Source organism: Lonchura striata, chromosome 12 (assembly GCF_050655825.1).
Source record: "Lonchura striata isolate lonStrDom1 chromosome 12, ASM5065582v1, whole genome shotgun sequence".
NCBI classification, from domain to species: domain Eukaryota; kingdom Metazoa; phylum Chordata; class Aves; order Passeriformes; family Estrildidae; genus Lonchura; species Lonchura striata.
The window spans coordinates 19,738,773-19,754,136 of NC_140714.1; the positions used below are offsets into that span (position 1 = coordinate 19,738,773).

The 15,364-nt window shown below is 44.2% G+C and overlaps 1 protein-coding gene across 1 annotated transcript; it reads right to left on the reverse strand.

Annotated features, from left to right (window-relative positions):
* Positions 1-105: 105 nt before the first annotated feature.
* Positions 106-13,786, reverse strand: RAB43 (RAB43, member RAS oncogene family). Its single transcript, XM_021530444.4, has 3 exons — positions 13,510-13,786; positions 5,859-6,042; positions 106-5,335 (listed from the first exon to the last, which is right to left on the reverse strand). Exons 1-3 carry the CDS (start codon positions 13,717-13,719, stop codon positions 5,082-5,084), a joined length of 648 nt encoding a protein of 215 aa, XP_021386119.1. The 5' UTR covers positions 13,720-13,786; the 3' UTR covers positions 106-5,081.
* Between the last annotated feature and the right edge of the window lie 1,578 nt (positions 13,787-15,364).

Consider the following 15,364-nt stretch of genomic DNA (forward strand, 5'->3'; position numbering starts at 1 on the left):
TACAACACTGTAGGATAGGATATATAATTTCTTAGAATTGATTTTTCTGATCATATACCACAAGGTACCCGTATAAAATAACAACAAAAGGTATTAATTGCCAAATGTTTAATTAAACCTTTTTAATGATACACAGTGCAATATATCCACTACTTTGCTAAAATTCACAACAAAAGCAGGTTTCATGTTTAAAAATACTTTTCATAATAAATTCATAAATAGATGAAGGTAAAGTATAAAAAATTACCGTAGTATGCAAGCTTGCTCCCTTGTCTCCTCATATTCAAATCATTTCGTCAGTATTGTGATAAGAAAGTTTAAAAGCAAAATAGATACTGATGATTAGAAATGTACAGCCTGCATCTCTCGAAGAAACCTTGAAAAGCAACAGATTTGTCCTAGAAAATGCAGAACCATTTTAACACTGTTATCACCCAAACCCCTGAAATAATTTTGGAATGCAGTGAATGAATTCAATATGAATTAGAGATTTTTTCCTTCCCCCCCAGAGGTGTGTGTGAGCCAGACTGGCTGGGATGCTCCCTTCTCTGGAGTTGTGGGGTTTTTACCTGTCAGATCTCAGCGAGTGAGGCACAGGAGAGGGAAAATCTGGCTGACAGCACAGAACACATCTGCCTATCAGAAATCTCAAAGAGAAATCTTTAAAAACACTTACAAAGAACTAAATTTACCTTCTGCTCAGTACCAGCCTGTATCTACTTTCTGTCTGGCAGGCAGGACAGGGTCTGGTGTTCCCCACTGACTTCCCCTGTTTTGGGAATGGTTTCTGTGTCTCACATCATTCCAACACAACTCTGTGGGAAATCTTTGATACTGCACCACCAAACCCTATTAGCAAAATTATTCTCATCAATATTATCACTCTCCTAAGAAAGCATTTATTTTGTCAAGTATCAATCTACTTTTCACACTTTATCTATTTTAATATCATTTATAAAGGGAAAGATCTTAGTTACGCACAGCATTGAACTACGAAATGAACATGAAAAACGCAGAAAAATCAAGATGCTCTGTCTTTCACATTAATGATTTTCTTTCTCTGATAATTATTTCCCTTTAGTGCAAAACCATTTCCACACAAGTTCTGTGCTTTATTTGCAATGGTATTGAGATGCTTTTGAAGACATTGGGAGGCATCTGTCTGCAGCTTTCATGTCTGTGTAAATTCAGCTCTTGGCTCACTTTTAAAAAATGTCTTCAAGTTTTCAAGACAAGTTTGCATGCCATGCCCAAAGGACAATCTTCCAAACCCTTGTTTTCACATATGACAGTCTAGGCACCCAAAAGGAGCAAGAGCTCCGCTTTTGGTGAAGCTCCTGGAAATCTATCAGTATTAGCTAATAGGAAAGCTTTTAGTGCTTTTAGCTGGGCTTCATTTAGATTTTCACCCCTAAAAAACGTGCTTGCCAGCACAGTGACAGTAAGAAAATCATCAGGACTTCTCCTCTCTTAAGTATGCTCATTTTTCTCAAATTCTGCTTTGCAAAGCAAATGTTAGCAGGTTTCTAGGCCTATATATTTTGTTTTATATTTGCATAATTATAAATATTTGTACAAGTTCCACCCTTGATGATGGACTGGATGAGAAACTGGAGATAAAATTAGCTTAAAATTAATACAAAGGGTAACAAAGGCTCCTGGGAACCACATTCTGCTGATGATTTCATTTCAGTATCTGCTTCTGCATTCCACTCCCAAGTGCTACAAGGCAGAAATCAATGTCCCCTTCTGTGCTTTTGTAATATTTTTGCACACTCTGGTACTGCCAAAAAGACATTATAAATACAAGTGCAAATACATGATCAGCCAAGGGGATCTGCTAAAAAGCAATTACTGCACCATAGCCTTGTTAATGTTCAACTGGCAGTAAACAGATTTCTTGGCAAATGTTTATGCTGTGAACTCTGAACAAGCACTACTGAATTATTCACTTGATGTACATCAGTGCCCATTTATACCCTGAGAGGTGAAACTCAGGTTTTTGCCTGTAAATCACAGGTTTATTGCTCCTCACTCTTCACCCAGGTAGTCTTTTGGTTTCCATAGAATTAAAGGAGTAAAACCAACAATCTTTCTAAAGCCTGAATTCCACAGCTGTGTGTGAGTCCCAGGTTTGATAAAGCCTTCAGCAGGGCAGTGAAAAGCTCCACATTTACTGTTTATTTCTGGTCAAGGAGCTCTCAGCCTAGTGGGTAGTGAACAAAGGAAGAGTTTGATAATCAAAGTAAACTTTAACTACGGACAGCCCAAGCACCTCCAGCTGCTAACCTAAGAAATAAACCAGATCTTCAAGTGTCTTCTGAAAAAAATTTAAAAAGCCCAAAAAACCAAGTCTTATTCTATTTCTTTTGTTCAGCTAGGAGGGCATGCAAACTTGTACTCCACTTGTTACAACACAGAAGAGCCAAGAGTTAAAACACAAAACTGATTTAAAACCATGGTTTTAGTTTTCTGGAGGAAACTGGAAACAAATTGGAATTGGTGCCTTCATTTAAAGTACAGCAAACAAATCACTGCTGCTGCACATTTTCTGACTGAGCCAGACTGACCTGCAGACAGAGCCTCATCCTTTAAGCCTAGTTTAAGAAATAAATCCAGGCAAATTGTAATGAAAAGTGTAGTGCCTGGTCTAATTCTCCTTATTCACTAAACAAACCTCAAAACAAAGAAAATGGATCAGTAATTCCTCAGTTCATCTATTGTAAAAACACCATCATTCACTGGCTGCACTGGAAGGAGGATTTATGTTCATGTTGCTTCTTGTTCCAGTTTTAAGATGAGTTACTATGTAAACTATGGATTTCAGTCTGAGAAGTAGCAATACTGTTCTTAAATGCATATGGGTTTTTCTCAGCATTCAATAATTTGGCACTAATGCTGCAGGTGGTGGGGGCTGAGCTCATCTGGGGCTCCCTGCTCAAGCAGAACTGCAGGACCATGACCTACAGATTCAAACTGTCATGGGTCATGACAGAAAGTTAAATGTTTGCAAATATTCTGTACCTCACCAGCAGGAAAAGCAGTCACTTGGTTTTAGCTTGGACTGTCTTCACAGTTTCTCCTGAGAGCAGAATATAGGGAATACACCAACAACTCCAGGGTGTGGAAATTCCCATTTTCATTCCCATTCCCAAATGTCTAACTTGGCATTTACTGCCTACTATCTTTGGAAGTAGGAATATCCTGGAAAACCACCCAAAACCACTACCAAGTGCTGCAGCTCAGCCTGCCTTTCTGTAGAAAATATCAGAACTGTGAAAACTATACTAGTTGAAAAATTTAAGGCCTTTTCATTCTCACAACTATAAAATCTGAAAACTAACTCTTGAGACAGAAGCAAACAGGCTACAAAGCACACATTACTCCTCAGTTATCTCCCTCACAGTTTAAAAAACCAGAAAGAGGGGTTCAATATTTGCTACAGGAAGATGAATAGGATTAAAACTGGTATCCATTAGCCCTTTCCTAAATCTTCCTAATTTTCATGACACTAGATAAGTTGGATGACTGAACTTGGATGAAGTGCAGCCCCCATAGCAAAACAATTCAAGTCCTTTCTGATCTGGATTTTTCAAAGAGACAAGACCTTCACTTCAAATGGTGCTTCTTGAAAGTGACTCCTTCAAATTATCAGGATTGCAAAAATTGCTTGTCATACCTGAACACCTCTGCTTCATCTGCAGAGTTTAAAATATTGCTGCTCCTGCTCTCTTTGCAAATCCACTTTTGTAAGGTGCCTGAGAGTGTAACTGCAGAGGAGTCCATCAGAACCTCAGCTACATCTACAAGGTACAGAGCTGCATCTGAAAGAACTGCATTATGAAATCTATTTTACTTTATGTAGACTTTTGATCCACTATGATGGATCAAAAGTCTACATAAGACTTTTCCTGCTGAGTGTTTTAAAGAAATGAAAAGCAGCTGGTAACTTGTGATAGGGAGAGGGGAACATCTGGGTACAAAGCTGGGAGAGAATCACTCAAAAAGACACTGGTTTCTCACAACCAAGAAGTCACAATCATGCAGTTCTTAGCTATTCTGAGGTCTTCTTTCCCATTATATGCCCATGCAGTATTTAAAGAGATGGTTTAAAAAACAAAACCAATAAAAAAATCAAATCCACTTATGCACTCTGGTAATGTAACATGAAATGTGTGACCAGAATGCACCCTGTATTTGACCATTAGGCACATGGCAAGAGATCTTGGCTACAGTCAGTTCAAGATTTCTCCAGTTCCCGTTTCCAGTGGTGCAGGTCTTGAGTTGTGGAATGAAGTGATGAGACCTGAGGGCAAAATCTCAGTGATGCTTCCGCCTGGAAAAAGAAGCCATCACTGTGCAAACAACAGGCAAATGAAATGCATCTTCCCTCTCCTCAGGGCTGCTTTAAATCACCACCCTGGTCCAGTGACAGTGCTCAGGCTGGTTTTGCTTTCTGTTAAAACACTAATTTCAAATGATAACAAAACCTGAGAGAAGCTCCCCCACCTGGGCCTGCTTCAACAATAACTAGCAATCCATATGCCCTAGGACAGGTGGCTGCTATTTGGTCCTGTAATCAAAATCTTGGCTATTATGGCCCTTGAAATACCATTATCAAAGACCCTGACACTTCCTGGTCACTGGTGGAGTTTTGAGGATTTGAAGGGATATTGTCAGAACTGTCTATTCCAAAAGTCACCTCCTTTGCCACCAGTCCCATGGTAAATGCTCAGACCTTTGGGTTTGCATCAGTCTCTTCCTCAACCAAATGTCTTCCCACCCCAAAATACCAAGTTCAAAGTAGTTCCATCCATTTTTGTAACTTGTATGAAGGTTACAGAAAATAAAACCGTGGGGACAAATGTTGAGTAACTTTTTCAGAGGGTTTGACTTTTAGGACCACCTCTCTGAAGTCCCTTTTTAAAAATAAGACACCAAAGCAAACAGGATTGTGTCTAACTTCTACAAAATTGCTGGTTTCACAGGAAGAGGAGGAGAATATGGCTACCATGCTACTCAGCATTAGGGTGAAGCACCATCTAAACTCCAGTAAAGTTAGGGATATCAGCTAGCTCTTATCAGCAACCACACCCCCAGCCTTCCACAACGTCTTTGCTGTCAAGCTTGATGCTGTCAGTGTTCTTCTCACTGAACATGGGCCCTCCGTGCCTCATCATCAGCTCTGTGGCCATCTTCACAAACACCTCCTCCACGTTGCTGGAGTCCTTCGCCGAGGTCTCTATGGCACAGATGATGTTGTCATAGTGTTCAGCCAGGCTCTGAGCTTCTTCCAGCTGAACCTCTCTAAGGTCACTTAGGTCAGACTTGTTTCCTGGAAGGAAAGGGAACAACATAGGGATTTAGAACAGCTTTTGTGTCACAGGAAGCACTTGGCAGGAGGGTCGCGGGTTGCCCAAGGAAGCTGAAGAATTTCTATTCTGTAGATTTTCAAAATGTGACTGAAAAGGCCCTGACCAACCTGACTCTGGCCTGGCTGTGAGTTGGAGCTTGCACTGGATAATCTTCCCAGCCCTTTCCAACATATATTTCTGTATTACCCATAGAGAGCAGGAAAAGTATCTGAAGAGTGTTGGATGTAGACCCTAACAGAACAGGCTAGAAATTGAACTTAAAACCATTCTGTGAAAACAGCAGCTGTCTGCTGATTCCTAGGGAAATCCAGAATGGTACTGCTGTTGTATTAGCAGCTCTACAGGCCCCAGGAGCCCCATCCGAGTCCAAAACATTCAGCTCTTTCAGTAAAACTTCCAGTTGGGTCTATTGCACACACCTTAACTGCAACCAAAACCAAAAGCTGTGGCCACGTTACACAAGCAGTGGCACTCCCAACTCACCAATCAGTAGCTGCACGATGTTGGAGCCAGCATACTTCCTGACATCCTCGATCCAGCGAGGGATGGACAGGAAGGAGCCCCTCTTGCTGATGTCGTAGGCCAGGATGGCCCCGTTGGCGCTGCGGTAGTAACTCTGCGTGATGGTCCTGAACCTCTCCTGGCCCGCCGTGTCCCAGATCTGCAGCTGAGGGGACACAGCAGGGTCAGACACAGCCCACAGTGACCCACAGTGACCCACAGTGACATGTGGAGAATTCAGGACTCCTGGACAACTGACCAATATGATTAAGCAGAAGCTGTTTATTGTTTACATTATGCACTTTTTTACAGATTCTATCTCTACTGCACACTGATCACACATTTCTTATTGGTGCCTTTGTCTTGTCCATGTGTTCCGTGTGCACCTCTCAGAATATGGGACTGGTTACAGTCCAGGTGGCTCACAGCTCTCTGCTATCTCTTTCTTGTGGTCTTGGAATTCAGTTTCTTAGCTTCTTCTTTCTTATTTTTGCACAGTTTATGTCTTAGTAGCATTGATGAATTTCAGAGGGCCCTGAGAAACTTCTGATAAGAACATTTACAAGTGGAATGGCTGGTGCACACTGCAGTCTGAGTGGTTCAGATATATTGCTGCAGTGACACACTGTGACACACAGCAGCTGCTCTCCTCAACCAAATGAGAGGACTTGATCCAAGAGCCTTGATCCAAATCTCCTGTATATGCAATGCATTCTAGCCCTGTGTTTATCTAGCCTTTTGTACATGATCTAAGGATGAGAATATATGCTTGAGAACCTTGATATAAACATATATATAATAACTACATGAGTATGTATATATATATACATATACACACACATATATATATCTACATAATCTGAGAATTTGGCTGCTCCAAATTTATACCTGCATCAGTTGGGATCCTGGTTTCCTGCCAGCAAGCTCCTTCTGTGGCAGATTTTGGAACTCTCTTGTGTGCCCAGCCCCAGCCCTTTGCCACCCTTGGCAGCAGAACAGGGTGCCAGCCTGCAGCCAAGGTCACCTGGTGTGTCACTGCCTCTACAGATGGGTTTTGGCTACCACACCATCTGTGGCTCTGCCAGTTCTGCAGTGGGAAGGAACAAAGGCAGCAGGATGTGGTCACGTAATCTGAGAGCACTGAGGCTGTTTCAGAAGGAAATATGAGACAATTAAAAGAATATAGACAAAAGAGTGTGTAAACTAAATGCCAGCAATCCTAGGTCTCAATAAAGTCAGTGAAGGATCTGTCAGTCTCATCACCTGTCCTCTTCTGGGTGGTAAAATACACATTGCAACTGAGCAGGAAGAACTGCTTGGTTTATATACTTTTGCCTAAATCCAGCAGCATAAGAATTATGAGTTTGGTATCAGAGTTTGAGTCCTCAGTATTAGATGTTCCAGAGGAAGAAACAAAATAATTCAGAGGGGACAAACACAGTATGCTGTTCATAGGGAATTTCTTTGTAAATCCTGATGTTTTATAGGTTGTCTAATGTCCTGGAACATGATGGCTTATATTCCAGGATCTTTTAATCTAAAGTAACTGTGGATGTCCTTATCCTCAGTATAAATCTCTAATCCTTTCTGAATTTTCCAAAGCTCTTGGCTTCAATATATTGTCACACTATATATTGTGAAATTAAAGAACTTCCTTCTATGAATTTATGTTCTGTTGCACTTTCACTTCTCTATCCCCAAGTGATAAATGGGAGACCATTGCTTGTGTTTTTGTGCCATTTCTTATATTTTGCATCTCCACTGAAAGAGGACATAAGCAAATACTACTGGGGTTTTTAATCCTCCCATAGGGTGAACCTTTTATTTATGGTTTCCCCTTTCTCTGAACCTCCTCATTCTAAAGTGCTGTCAACACTTTAACACAATGTGCCAGTGCTATTTTACACTAAATAATATGGAATAATTTTTCCTTTTATTTCTTTTGCATAGTAGTGTTTTCTTTGTATCTTCTGACTGCTGCATTTTTGAGCAGCAGATTTCCCTTTGGGAAAGGCTGTGCTGATAAGATCTCATTTCCTGTGCTAAGCAAGCATTCAGATCCCAGCTGATATATGTACAGCTGAAGGGAATCAATCCCAGGAAAAAGGACTTCTCAGTGCTGGTAAGAGTATTCTCAGAGCAGGGAAAGGGACTGGAATGGACTCAGAAAACCACAAAGCAATGATTATTAAAGAAACAGATAATGGTTCAGAGCAGTCAGCAGCAATTAGCAGGGACCAGGAAATTGGGGGCAGGTTTATGGATGATCTCTGCACTCAGGTCTCCCACCAGCCCTTTGTGTTTGTTAAATCTCAGCACTTGATTAGGTCAAGTGCTAGAAAAGGCTAATGATGATTACCCAACTCTTGGGAAAGGCCTGAGGGATTCTGTGCACACAAACTGGAAACACTTGAATTAAGAAATAAAATTGTTTTGGCTTACACTTTTCGTGTGGTGTAAATAAAAGTGCAGAGTGACTGAGCTGAGAACAACTCCCCCTCCAGTTTGGAAGCTTGAAAACCTTGTCTGGTCACATAATTTGTAATTTAAATAATATCTTCTAGCATTAAGAACACACACTAGAGACACAGCAAGGAGGTATTATGAACCAGATTACTTAATGTAAAGCAAGTTGTATTTCTAAAGGAACAATACAGCTAGCTTGCTTTACAGCATCTTTAGAAAATTCTAAGAAAAATATTTCCATGTAACATTAATCAGCCTGATACACTGCTAGAAATATTATTTAAGTAATTACCAAAATACAAGTTCTGACCCTAAGTAAACACTATTTTCTCCAGCATGCCTACAGAGATAAATTTCACCGAATTCTACTGAAAAAGAATAATGACAACTATAAAAAAATACCAATCACAACTATAACTTTAGCCAGCTTTTGCATAGTAGAAATTTTATATAATATTTCTGTTAAACTGTATTTACAAGCATGTAATTCTTGAAAAAAAAACCAATTGAAAACTCTTTGGAAAAAAAAAATGTAGTCATAGTATTTCTCATTCCAAAGTCCCTCAGTTTAAGCTAGAAGTTAAATACCAAAAGAACTGTAGTAGCCACAGGTAATTAAAAAAGATATGCTCATGTATTCTTTTGTATTGTACAACTGTATGATGTATGTTGTAAATTACATAATTATTAATAATTTTAATTATTATTTATAAAATTAATTATATTTTAATAATACTTACTACTACTAATAATAATTACTTAATTACTAACACTATTTATTTATTTATTTGCTTCAGCTTTGTAAATAACATGATGGTAGCCACACCTGTCACTCAGTAACTTTTCAAAGCTGTTCCTGATTTTGTAATTACTTCGGCAACTCCTTTGGTGTAAGAAAGGCAGAGAGAAGTTGGGATTGCTGGAGAATTGTGCTGAATTAATTTGAAATTACTAATTAAAAACACCTATGAAATCGGAGATTGGTGGCAGGGGGACCACTGCTAGGAACAAGGGAGAACAGGGAGTAAAGACTCCTTGTTCAGAAGGAATATGGCAGAATAAAGGAGCCACCTTTCTCCTGCTAATTGTTTCACTGCTGAATACTCATTTACTCACCAATGTTAATTGTTTCACTACTGAATATTTATTTACTCACAAAAGCTGGTTATTTTGATCTTCTCTGAGATTTGAACTTCTTGGACAGCCACACTCCTCATGGTGGCACATAAAGACAGTGAGAGACACCAGAAAAACCTGGAACAAGGAGTGTTTCAATTGGATGGAAGGAGGAAAACAAAAGGTGGTAAAATTCAAGGAGGTTCTCTGGAAGATCATTCTGGGATGTCTGCTCAGGCTAACAGAAAGCAGATTTTGAGCTACAGGAACAGACAAAATGTTGAAGATAGTGAGTGACAGGTTGGCCAAAGAGCACAGTAAATTATCATTATCAAACAGGTCAACGTGGCTGCTTCTTGCATTGATAAACATATTATTTATCAAAGGTTAATGCTTAACAGATGGCCCCAAGACACAGTAAATCATTTCTCCTTCCCTTACTACCTACATAATTTATTAAGTACTTTCCTGATTCTTCTAAAGTATCACAAGAGTTCAGCTGTGCTTTTGCTTGTGGAGCAGCAAAAATCAGGAGTAGGTGCATCCTCCAGCTGATACCTTCCTTTACAAAAATAGAAATGTCACTTTTGCAGCACAATTCCATAAAATTTCCCAGCAGTGAAACTGGACCTAAACACTGTGCTAAATGAATCTTGACCAACCGTGTCTGAATGCTGTCATCTCAAATGGCAAACAATAACATACATTCCTGTAGGCTGGCAAATCACAACACTTGCTCCTAAAAACATTTATTGAAACAGCCTTGCAACTTAATCCACGCAGTTTTTGCCAAAAGCAACGTCTCTGTAGCAGTGTATTTCAATTTAAAGTGATATTCATAGACAGAGCAGGCAGGATAAACTGTTCCATTCAAATGTTTCTCTACACAATTTTCAGAGAATGAGGACTCCCTCTTTTTCAGGAATGAAGTATTCCCATTTGCTGCAGGTTATGAGTGTCAAAAGAGTTGACAGAGAGCTACATTTTCCTCTGGATATCAAAGAATATTGCTTCCAATAGCTCTGCTTTTATCTGTGTAGCAAAGTTATTAAATCCCCAGTCAGGAGACAGGATAGTTAACAAGTCACAACTTTGTATGAATGGCAATTTGGCCAGATCATGGCACAAAATACATTTTGGGCCATTCTGAAAGGAATGCAGTTTACAGCCATGAGGCCTGAATCAAAGCCAATAATCTTGATAACATATGGGCTGCAAAAGCTTGTAAATGAAGAAGTGCAATGGTACATAAAGAAGTATTTGTTGTAAAAGGAATGTGTTTTCAACTGGTCTTCTGCTACTTTCTGAAAGTTATACTGAGGGAGAAAAACTATGGCATAGAGGAAAAAACACTTTATGCAAAACACTATGAAATGACAGCATAAAGTAGGCATTAAAGACAATTAATCAGCTCACAGGAAGTAATTCATCAAAAGAAAAAGACTTTTGTTATTACTAACCATGATTTATGGACTTGGACTTAGGAATGTCCTTACCTATCATTATGTAAAATCTTGGTTCCAGCATTTTATAAATATCTTTTCTTACAGTGACATAACAGTTATAAAATGTTTTTGTTCTGTTTGCCAGATTTTTTTCTATCACCCAAAGAACAATTTTATCAATAGGACTTTAATCACTATGCATTAAGTGATTAACACCACTTTTGAGTGATTAACAAGACCAACTTTTAGGCACTCCACTCCAGGATTTAGCCAGCTAGGAAGGATGGCTTTTAGAGAAAGCAGTATGCCACAATTTCAAACAGCATGTACTAGAACATTTCTTTTAATGAAGACAGCCTGCAGACATTTCACAAAGCTGATCTCTTTCTATATGAAATTTAGTCAAAAGCAGAAGTGTATGGAACACGTGAGACACTTGAAAGAAACAGCTGCAAGGTGCAAGGAAAGCCTCAAGTCTCATAAATAATTTTTAAAAAGTTATTTGCAGCACCTTAACCTTCAGTATTAAAAAAAAAAAAAACTACATCAAAAGAGAGACCTAAAATCCTTGGGTTCCAAATGTTTCAGAAACATTATGTAACTGTGACAGGAACATCTGAAGTTTGAAACAGAAAGGGGCATATTTAACCTTAAATTGTTTCAATCTCAAGTGTTGCTGGGTTCCAGTACTACCCTTAGCCAGACTGAAAATGAAGTTGAGGCCACTGGGGAGGTGGAACAAGTTTTTGTAGACACTTTGTTCTGAAGGAATTTCTAAAGATGAGCCTCCAAAACATTACAACAAGAAGAATTTTCTCATTCCTGCACCACTGTTTGCTAAATAGAAAACAATACTGTCCTGAGGAGCATAAACCCCTACCAGAATCAAAGCAGCAGACAAATACCTGGCCTGGTTTTGTGAGGCAAGAAGTGCAAGCAGAGTGTCTAAGGGAGCTCAAAAAGAAAATACTTCCTTATTTCCTGTTTCCAAAAGCATGCTGAGCAAACCTAACCCAGGTTAGATGGGCTGCTCTGAAATCTCAACTGGAAAAGTCTGATATAAACTTCACACACCTTAACTGACCAAACAAAAAAACCCTCCAAGCAAATACTGTCACATTCAGGCTGTGCCCCTGACCCAGCAGCTGACAAAAGCATTTGTAAGGTCAACCAGCAAGTGTTGGATTAATTTCCCTAAAGTAATACTTAAAATACTCTTCTTCAGTATTTGCATCCCTCTTTTCTTTCCTAAGTGGAAGTACAGAACAGGCTGAAGAAAAAGAAAGCTTCAAGACCTTGCACTTTCTGCCTTGTTTTTGGTAAAACACTTAGAAATAACACACAGGTTTTGTTACAGCCAGGTTACTAATCCTGGAATATCCAGGTGTAAGCAGTGACAATATGAAGAAGCACACCTGGGAGGTTTGGCTGATTTCCTGGGGTACTCCTGAAGTCCCTGGCACCAGGAACAGACACATTTGTCACTTTCTATGTGCCCAGCATTTAACAGAGGCAGGTTTCTACCTTAAAGGAGAAACCCCACTCCTCATTTGCCAGAAAGTGAGGAAGAGGCACTGACAGCACAAACAGAAAACCTGAGTTTGCACTTCAGCCCCTCAGCCCCAGACAGATGTGACAGGGAAAGGTGTGACACTAACAAGGAAATAAACACTGCTGCAGGGTATGGCTGTGAAAGTGCTAATCCCTGTCTTTCCCTAAAAAATGCCAGCCTTCATTTCTGTTTTCTGCAGCTTTCTCACCTTAATTCTCACCAAAGTTAATTTACAAGAAAAAAACAACAGAGAACTTTGACACCTACTTTGGTAAGCACAGGCCAAAACTAACCACATCACTATATCTGTCTGTCACAAGCTTTACAATTCCATCATCTTCCTCCAGGCAGTGACTGAATTAAATGCTTTTTAGTCTAACTGGGGGTAAGGATAGCTGCAGGACCCCATTCTGGAGGGGCTGGTGAAGGGATTGATCCCAGTTTAAAGCATCTACTATAAACCGTAGATTCTTTAAACATTTTCTCCCAGCTGTTCACTTGCACTCCTGTGCTCAGAGGGTGAGAACAGTTGCAGGGAATCTGTGCTACTGAGAATAGATCCACGGGGTACATGTACTAGGCTCTTCAAGCAACCAGCTGATTTCCTCCAGCATAGCCAAAAAAAAAAAAAAAAAAAAAAAAAAAAAAAAAGCAGATGTCAAATTTAGAGTTTATTGAGTCTATAAAGAAGAGCCGTAAAAACGGCACTTCCTGTGACACCCTGTAACCAGTGTCTTAAGATAACAGCATGCCTAATTTAAGAACCATGTCTCGGTCTGCCAGCTCCACATCCCTTTCTGGAAAGCCGGCAATCCAGCTGAGCTGAGCTTTCCTCTGGCTGGTAAACAAGCGGCGGCCAGACCGCAGCCCGAGCAAGGAGCGGCGGCGCGGCCGCTGCAGCGCGGCCGGAGCGCGGGGGCGCGGGCCGGGCCCGGGCTCGGCGGAACCGGCCCGGACGCGCTCGGCGCCGCCCGGCCCGTCCGGCAGCGGCTCCGGGCCGCCGGAATCCCGCCCGGGCCCGGCCCGCGGGCACGGCGGGCCCAGCGCCGCTCACCTTCACCCGCTTGCCCTGGATCTCCAGGCTCTTCATGGTGAAGTCCACGCCGATGGTGCTGCCCTGCCGCTCGGAGAAGGCCCCGGTCTTGAAGCGCTGCACCAGGCAGGTCTTGCCCACGCTGGCGTCGCCGATCAGCACCAGCTTGAAGAGGAAGTCGTAGCTCTCCTCGGGGTCGGGGCCGGCGCCCAGCGCGGCCGCTCCGGGCATGGCGGGGCGCTGCGGCCGAGGGCAGCCGGCTCTGCGCGGCTCTGCGCAGCGCCCGCCGGCCCCGCTCCGCCCGGCCTGCCCGGCCACGCTCCGCCCGGCCTGCCCGGCCCCGGGACCGCCCTGCCCGGCCACGCTCCGCCCGGCCTGCCCGGCCCCGGGACCGCCCTGCCCGGCCCTGCCCGGCCCCGGGACCGCCCCTGCCCGGCCCGGGGACCGCCCCTGCCCGGCCCCGGGACCGCCCTGCCCGGCCCCGGGACCGCCCCTGCCCGGCCCTGCCCGGCCCCGGGACCGCCCCTGCCCGGCCCCGGGACCGCCCCTGCCCGGCCCCGGGACCGCCCCTGCCCGGCCCTGCCCGGCCCCGGGACCGCCCCTGCCCGGCCCTGCCCGGCCCGGGGACCGCCCCTGCCCGGCCCGGGGACCGCCCCTGCCCGGCCCCGGGACCGCCCTGCCCGGCCCCGGGACCGCCCTGCCCGGCCCGGGGACCGCCCCTGCCCGGCCCGGGGACCGCCCCTGCCCGGCCCCGGGACCGCCCCTGCCCGGCCCTGCCCGGCCCCGGGACCGCCCTGCCCGGCCCCGGGACCGCCCCTGCCCGGCCCTGCCCGGCCCCGGGACCGCCCTGCCCGGCCCGGGGACCGCCCTGCCCGGCCCTGCCCGGCCCCGGGACCGCCCTGCCCGGCCCGGGGACCGCCCTGCCCGGCCCTGCCCGGCCCCGGGACCGCCCTGCCCGGCCCGGGGACCGCCCTGCCCGGCCCTGCCCGGCCCCGGGACCGCCCTGCCCGGCCCGGGGACCGCCCTGCCCGGCCCTGCCCGGCCCCGGGACCGCCCTGCCCGGCCCTGCCCGGCCGGGCTGTGAGGGCTTCGGGCCGGGTCGGTCGCTGCCCGGGGTCGGTCGGTGCCCGGGGTCGGTCGCTGCCCGGGGTCGGTCGCTGCCCGGGTCGCTGCCCCGGGAGCGGTTTCGGCCGCAGGTCCGTGTGTGGCGGTGCCACCACCCTGAGCCATCGTGTGTGAGCCGACACGCGGGAGGGTTCCTGACGAGGCATGAATGGGTGCCTGGGCGGAGGATCCGCGCATGCCGATGTTGGTCGGCGTCCTCGCCGCAGTGACAGACTTTTGTGTTGTGTTCTGCTGGCTTTGAGCGTTCCTTTTACAGAAACAAACAGGTGCTGTTGCCGCTCAGCCTGCCAGGAAGCGCGGCTGGCTTGCCTCGCTGGCTTTTCGCTTTCAGGTCGGAGCGGCGTGCGGTTTGTTTCCATAGGCACAGGGCTATGGTTCTGCAGCCCTGCGAGGTGCCGTGCTGCTGAGAGACGGCTTTGGAGCTGTTAACATCCAGCTACATGTCTGACATGGGTGTGTGTGACTAGCATATCACACACTGCTGCTGTGTATTAAGGTAAATATATCCCAAGAGTCTGGAATTACTTGTTTTAACTGCTATCTGGGTTACCTGCAGAGCAATGTGCTCCTTACAGGTACTCTCCTTTTGGCTATGTGGAAAATCAAGATGCTTAGAAAAATAAGATGACTAATTAAATAAATTGACACAGCAGATTTTGTCAGTCTGTTTTTTACCAAAGATCAGCTAAATTCCATCCTCATTGTTTCAGGTTATGAAACTGTGAAATTAAACTGTTTTATGGCAAAGAAT